At 40.3% G+C, this 7844-nt stretch overlaps 1 protein-coding gene across 1 annotated transcript; it reads right to left on the bottom strand.

The window, feature by feature from the left end:
• Positions 1-2606: 2606 nt before the first annotated feature.
• Positions 2607-7492, bottom strand: LOC125525476 (patatin-like protein 2). Its single transcript, XM_048690473.1, has 5 exons — positions 7286-7492; positions 7013-7194; positions 3726-3865; positions 3439-3602; positions 2607-3152 (listed from the first exon to the last, which is right to left on the bottom strand). Exons 1-5 carry the CDS (start codon positions 7490-7492, stop codon positions 2607-2609), a joined length of 1239 nt encoding a protein of 412 aa, XP_048546430.1.
• Positions 7493-7844: the final 352 nt, after the last annotated feature.

Genomic DNA, 7844 nt, shown 5'->3' with positions numbered 1-7844 from the left:
CACATCTGAATCATAACCCGGACGAGGGCCGACAGGGACGGATATCCAAACCGTGGCACTATATATAACAAAGAATAATACAAGTAAGAAAATTATACAAGTAACTATATAAATCATACAAATAAGATTTTTATTTTCACAAAAAGGATAAGAACAAGAGGCTCACCAAGGTGGTGCCGACGGCAGGACGACGCGGTCGAGCGATGGCGGTGAGGACGGGGACGGGAATGTGCTAAATAAACCACACCTACACATATGCAAACTAAGAAGTTAATTTGAGCTCAAATTGCATATAAATCAAATAAACTCCCACATAATTACTCCCAAACTAAAACCCACAAATCACTATACTTATAGAGCATGAAACGAGCTAAACTAGCAATGAGAGATGAAAGGATGAAGTTTCTAACCTTTTAGAACTCTTGGATAGATGGGGTGCCTCAAATCATGATAAATCTTGGCAAAAATGGAGGATGAGCTCGAGCTAGGGGAAGGAAACAGATAGGAGAGAAAGGAGAAAGCTTGGACTTGGGCTGGACGAAGCATCTATATATAGGAATATCTTTAGTCCCGGTTTGTGATACCAACTGGGACTAAAAGTATATCTCTAGTCCCGGTTGGTATCACCAACCAGGACTAAAGGGGCTCACAAGGTCCCCATCCTGCCGCGGCCCTTTAGTCCCGGTATCACCAACCGGGACTAGAGGTCCCATTTGAACCGGGACTAAAGGGGGGGCCGTGCCCCCCCCCCCCCCCCCCCCCCTCCACAAGTTGCAGTTTGATTGAACCTATTGTGGGACGTGCCTAGTATTTTATGTTAGTGTTATGATGGTTGATGCTCTTGAGAATGTTTATTAGTTCTTGGTGAAGCAGCTTCCGCCATAAGAATTATTTTTATGATATTACAATTTTTGTACGTGCGGACCAGAAGGTTTTGACACAGTGAACAATGTTGACGTCTTGCCTCTTGGTTCAGCGTGAATGAAACTATCCTTTATCTTTAAACCAACTTTATGTTTGTTGCCTGTGCCTTGTGATGGCAAGGATTTGGATTTCGTTTTTAGTTCTTTACCAGGCCCGAATGAAACAGACAAAATCCAGTATTTCGGAATATTTTCAAAAAAACTCGGATGAAAAGGACAAAACAAAATTTGAAATTTAAAATAAATTTGAACGAAAAGTGACCTAAATTTCTTCAAAAAGGTTTGATCCAAGAAGAACCAAAACGCACAGTATAATACATTCAACAGGAGGAAACTTGTAGAAGAATCAACAATTACATAATTAATAATCCGAATCACAGCCGGGTTTTTCATTGTAAGCAATCACAAAGACAAGATACAAAGGGGAAAATGATGGTCTTTCCAAGCACGTGGTGTCGCAGCTTCAGTGCCGGCGTCTGCATCTCGTTCCCTAGCAATCTAGCGCTGCCTGATCCGAGGATTCACAAGCAGCCACCGCGGTGAAGTGGATGGGAAGTAGGGGAGCGAGAAGGATGTGGACTTCCAGCAGTGGAGAAGGATGGGAGGGGGTGGCGCTGCCCCGCCTCCCTCGGCTTGCGTCGGCAACAGACACCGTCGGGCTGTATAGAGGAGCGGAGCAGCGCAAGGTCAAAATTTAGGGTTGGAAGGCTTCTGCGGAGACTTTTATACCATCGGGGCACATGTGCGCCCTACAGTGGACCATGGGTCGGGCTAGGAATTCAAAACGAGCCGAAAATTTTGGCCGGCTTATATTTGTACCGGGCCTGGACGAGATGGACGAATTTCGGATGAAATCCAAACTATGTGTAATCGTCCCTCAACTAAGTGATGTTATTCAAGTGGAGCTGCACGATATTGATTTTGAAGGTGGGCTTGCATCAGGTTTGATTTGGTCTTTGATTTTCAAGAAAAAAGGGCCTGCTTTGTGCAGCATTAGAACACTCTGTGCTGAAACAAAACTGGGTGTCATAGTGTTTTTTTTTCTAGAGAAAACATTGGTTTGATTCACTGTAATTTACTTCTCTGGAAGTGTCGTCTTGTGAGGCTACTGGTATGTCTCTTCTATTTGTGATGTCGATCTGGAGCGTTATCATTTAGGCAACTACTAATTGTTTGTGGGAATCATTTCGGTTGTTCAGGACACCCAAGTTTGAGTTGTGCATATTTAAATCGATTTGTAACATGAAATATGTATTTTCTTCAAGTAAAAAATAGGTATTTTGTTACAACACCATCATAACAGTCTGTGAGAAGATGTTGTCACGGGCACATGAATGGATTGCCTCAGAAGGATGCGAAAGAGCATAGACTTGGTATCACCCCCATATATCACCGAATTATTTGTTGCAGCACTGGTTAGGAGTTTGTAGTCTGTTCCAAAACAGTGGGAAGTTTATTCTTATGCAACTCACAGTATGTCTTAGAACACATGCATGTACATGGCAACTAGAATTCGGTGATTACTTCTACTCTCCTACTCGGAGAGTGACATTGTTCCCGTGTTTATATCTACATAAAATGAACATATATAAACATTAGCCCTCTCTTTTTTGGCGAGGTATAAACATTAGCACTCGTGGTACTCTCCAACTCTAGGGCGGGGGGATGTTCATATATCAAGTCTCAAGCTAGGTCGCCCTCCTTGAGAAGCCTGGCTTTGCGCTCTTCCGACAACATGCGTGCGAAATAGATCAGCTCCTCTTCATTGGTGCCCCTATTCTTTGAGTCAGGCTCGTTCTTGCCGGTTTCGACGTTCACCTTGCACACCTGCCTCTTCAGCAACGACTTGCCAATATCAACGAGCCTGTTGAGATTCTCCGGCGTGGACACATCGACAGAGGCTGTTTCGCCATTGAGCCCATCGTCATGGATCCGGAGGTAGCGCTTCTCACAGTGAAGCGCCTGGAAAAGCACAGAGGCATGGATGTCGACGAGGTCGGTGCTAGCCTGGCTGAAGCTGTCGATGATGGGAGTGGCACCCCTATTGTATAGCCACCCGAGGACGCCCCAGTTGCTGCACTCGGCGACATCAAACTTCTCCTCAATCTTAGCCGCCCCGGTGCCCAATGAAAGGATCATGAACTTGCCGTAGTCTACCGGCTTGATGGGAAAGAAGTCAGGGTTTCCCATCAAGATCTGCTTGCTCACGTCGGTCATTGCTAACAACGTCTGTACCCATGCCAATTTTTCAAATATTAGACCGAGAGCACGGTACTTTGATACCATAACACATATTCACACCACATAGGTTAGCGATTGTAAATTAGGGATGCAAGCAGGGCGGGTTGACGGACAATATACAAATATAGTGCTAATTATAGATAATAGATGAGCTAATTGATGTGTTTATCATAACAGAATATTTACAAACCTAATTAATAGAGGTTGTTAGCAAGTCTCATCAAGCCTCAGTCACATTCATTGTCATTTGAGTAGACATGCATGCACAACTCACCGGATTGTTTGACGCGACGCCTCCGTCGATGAGGTTAAAGGCTCGTGGCTTACCGCCCTCATCCTTTGTTTCGAAATGGTGGCCGGGGAGGTAGGTCGGTGCGGCAGATGTGCCGATGCAGACATCTGATAGAAAAGCGTTCTTGGAGACATCCTTCATGGCCTATACAATTTAATTAGGTAATTAGCTATGCGCACAGAGAAAGATAGCACGTGGACGTAGCCCCATAGGTTTATGTTCATCACATACGTCGTAAGTTGAGAAGATTGTAGGCTGCAGGAGCTTTATGTCAAAGGTGGGGATCACAATGTTTGAAAGCGTCTGATCGACTCGCGTGTCCCCGAGCAGCTCCTTGACGACCGAGCGGAGGTGCTCACCATCGTACTTGGGTCCGGTCATGCTCTTCAACAATCCGAAAGGCCTTTTGCTACAAACATGGTTGATCATCTATTAAGATGCTATTAGCTCTCCAGATTTGGAGCATCCAAGTGGGTTGTGGTTAGTGGGGGTCACTGGCTTCGATCGTAAGGTTGTTTGTTGTTGCTTCCTGTTTGTTTTTTTCTTGTTATTATTTTGGTTTTTCATATTGTTGATTTTATTTTCATGATTTTTTTTAAACTATGAACATTTTAGAAAATTAAATAATAAATTAAATTCATGAATATTTCTGAAGTTCATGAACATTATTAACGTTTGTGGATATTGTTAACTTTAGTGAACTCTATTTCAAATTTGTAAACATTTTTTCAAATCCATGAATATTTTCTAAATATCCAAACATTTGTTTATAATTCATTTTTTTAATTTGGAACTTGTTTAAAAACCCTAGTAATGTATTAAGTTCTCTAGATTTGGAGCCCCCGGTGCGTCGCGAGCTGTGGGAGTGAGATAGCTTGCCCCACCCGGAACAGTGTGTGTCGTTGGTTGATGGCTCATGTTTGTTTATTCTTTTATTATGAATTTTCTTTTCCTTGTTTTATTTTTTCACATTTCAATTTTTGAAAAATTATTAAAAGGGAGATATATCATATGGGAACTGGCATTCGACGGAAACCGGTGAAAACCACGAGAAAAATATGTTTTTAAATTTTGAAAAAAAATCAGAAAAAATTATGGATCTTAAGAGGATGATGTATTATCGCCACATAAAATTTCAAGTTGACACACATTAGGAGATGTGAGCTAGGAAAAAGACAAATCAGCGTTGAATAGTGATGAACAGTAATGTCACTATTCAGCGCTGAATTTCTCTTTTTCATACTCCCTCCTTCCATCTATAGAGGGCCTAATGAGTTTTCCATGGCTAATTTTGACCAAATGTTAGAGTAATAATATATGACATGCAACTTACACAAAGCATACAGTCAAATTCGTATGTGAAAGGAGCTTTCAATGATATAATTTTCAAATTATATATCTTATGTATTATTAATCTTGTCAATAGTCAAAGGCGGTCTTGAAAAACGCATTGGGCACTATATAGATGGAAGGAGGAAGTAGCTCAAATATCGGGATGTGTTTCAACTTGAAATTTTGCCTGGCAATAAAACATCACACTCTTAATATCCCTATTTTTCAGATTTTTTGAAACTTTAATATATGGTTTCCATAAAGTTTTCATTGATATTATCCCTTATTAAAATATGTCAACACTTTAATTTTTTTAAAAATTTTCACATATCCAAGAAATAAATAAATTTATTAATACTTTAAAGGTTCATGAACATTTCCGCAGCTTGTATTTTTTAATTTGTTGTTGCTTCAGGTTTGTCTTTTTCTTATTATTATTTTGATTTTTTATATTTTTTTGTGAAATTTTTAAAAACTATGAACATTTTTGAAAAACAATAATAAATTAAATTCATGAATATTTCTAAAGTTCATGAACATTATTAATGTATTTGGATATTTTTAAATTTTGTGAAATTTATTTCAAATTTGTAAACATTTTTTCAAATCCATGAATATTTTCTAAATATCCAAACATTTGTTTTACAATTCATTTTTTTAATTTGAACTTGTTTAAAAATCCTAGTAACGTATTAAGTTCTCTAGATTTGGAGCCCCCGGTGCGTCGGGAGCTGCCCCACCCGGAACAGTGTGTGTCGTTGGTTCATGGCTCATGTTTGTTTATTCTTTTATTATGATTTTTCTTTTCCTTGTTTTATTTTTACACATTTGAATTTATGAACATTTATTAAAAGGGAGATATATCATATGGAAACTGGCATTCGACGGAAACCGGTGAAAACCACGAGAAAATATGTTTTTAAGTTTTATAAAAATCAGAAAAAAAATATGGATCTTAAGAGGATAATGTATTATCGCCACATAAAATTTCAAGGTGAAACACATTACAAGATGTGAGCTAGGAAAAAGACAAATTAGTGTTGAATAGTGATGAATAGTAATGTCACTATGCAACGCTGAATTTCTCTTTTTCATACTCCCTTTTTCCATCTATATAGGGTCTAATGCGTTTTTCGAGGCTAATTTTGACCAAATGTTAGAGTAATAATATATGACATGCAACTTACACAAAGCATACGGTCAAATTCGTATGTGAAAGGAGCTTCCAATAATATAATTTTCACATTATACATCTTATGTATTATTAATCTTGTCAATAGTCAAAGGCGGTCTTGAAAAACGCATTAGACCCTATCTAGATGGAAGGAGGGAGTAGCTCCCATCTCGGGATGTGTTTCAACTTGAAATTTTGCCTGGCAATAAAACATCACCCTCTTAATATCCCTATTTTTCAGATTTTTTGACACTTTAATATATGGTTTCCATAAAGTTTTCATTGATATTATCCCTTATTAAAATATGTGAAGACTTTAATTTTTTTAAACATTTTCATATATCCAAGAAATAAATAAATTTATTAATACTTTAAAGGTTCATGAACATTTCCGCAGCTAGTATTTTTTTAATTTGTGAACTCTATTTCACATTTGGGAATATATTTTTCAAATCTATGAAACTAATATAAATATCTGAACATTTTTTACAATTCATGTTTTTTTATTTTCGATCATATCTAAACATACGTGAACATCTTTAAATTTAGTGACTTTCTCAAATATAAAATGATAACAAGCTTATTGTACGACAGCAATGGAATGAGAGAGAAAAATTGGTAAACAAACAAGTTGAGCAGGGAGCCGAGCTAAGCGGGCGGGAGCTTTGTGGGTCGGCCCAATAGTCTCACACACGATCACTACAAGATCTAAATGTGTATGGACACCACAACCACGCACAAAACAACTCTACTCTCTTCTCAGAAAAAAAAAACAGTCTCTAGCAGCATCCCATCATGATATACGAATGAAAAAACACCACCATAACATAATTAATACACAAGACGACATAGACAAGACCAAAACGAAACAATCCACTGCAATAATCTGCTAGAACCCCAAACTAAGAATAGCGCGACAATGCGCTCATTATCCTCTATTATTATTATTATTATTAGCGAGTTATGCTGATTATATAGTATATGGACTCGTTCGCAGTTGTGTGCATACATCTTAGTTATGCGTGTATAGAAAAATATAGACTTGCTGACCTGACCGGAGGGAAGATATTTGGGCAGTGTTCCATGTAGAAGTCATTTAAGTCCTTGGCGGCGAAGAGCGGACGGCCGTCGGCGTTGGGCGCGGTGAGCATGGCCGTCACCAACCCTCCGGTGCTCGTCCCAGCCATCACGTCGAAGTAGTCTGAGATCCTCGCGTCCGGTCCATCAAGCTCCTGTATGTGTGTATGTACATGTATATATGGGTCACATCACAGACCACACGTGACAAGGCGCGGCAGCATGCAGGTCAGAGAACTGGGTAACCTGGAGCTTTTCTTCGAGGAAAGCTAGGATAGTCCCGGGGATGATGCCGCGGACGCCGCCGCCGTCGATGCTCAGCACGGTGACGATGCTCCCATATGCCGGCGGCGGCGACTTGGGAGTGGCGAGCGACGGCATGCAGCCGCTGAGCGCCCGCCTCGCCGGGTTCTGCAGGGTCAGGGGCCCGTTGCTCTGCTCCGGCCGTCGCATCCCCACTCAGATCGACCGCTGCTAGCTTTGTGACTGACGATCGATCGGTGTAGTTAGTTGGCTTTGTTCGATGCATATATGTGCAACATATTTATACTCTCGCGCGGATGCAAGGATAATGATCTAAAACGGCTTATATTTATTTACAGAGGGAGTTTATTCCATCCTAGGTCTCTAGCTAGCTAGCTCAGAAAAGTCAAAGTGTAGTGAGGTGTTAGAGCATCTACAACAAGACATGGCTAATTCAGGTCCTCAAACGCCCGCGGATGCGCCAACACTGATGGGGCACGTCTCATATTTTTGCTTTCACACTTGCGTCCTTTATATCTGAAACCTCAAAACCATGCAACAC

Source organism: Triticum urartu, chromosome 7 (genome assembly GCF_003073215.2).
Source record: "Triticum urartu cultivar G1812 chromosome 7, Tu2.1, whole genome shotgun sequence".
Lineage (NCBI taxonomy): Eukaryota > Viridiplantae > Streptophyta > Magnoliopsida > Poales > Poaceae > Triticum > Triticum urartu.
Note: the sequence above shows the minus strand (reverse complement) of the source record. Positions and strands in the feature narration are given on the sequence as shown.

Bases quoted from the DNA above. Each gene is read 5' to 3' on its own strand.
- LOC125525476 (XM_048690473.1), bottom strand. From the start codon at position 7,492: ATGCGACGGCCGGAGCAGAGCAACGGGCCCCTGACCCTGCAGAACCCG. The intron at 7,195-7,285 runs GTTACCCAGTTC...ACACACATACAG, and splicing joins TCCTCGAAGAAAAGCTCCAG to GAGCTTGATGGACCGGACGC. The intron at 3,866-7,012 runs GTCAGCAAGTCT...CCATGTTTGTAG, and splicing joins AATATCTTCCCTCCGGTCAG to CAAAAGGCCTTTCGGATTGT.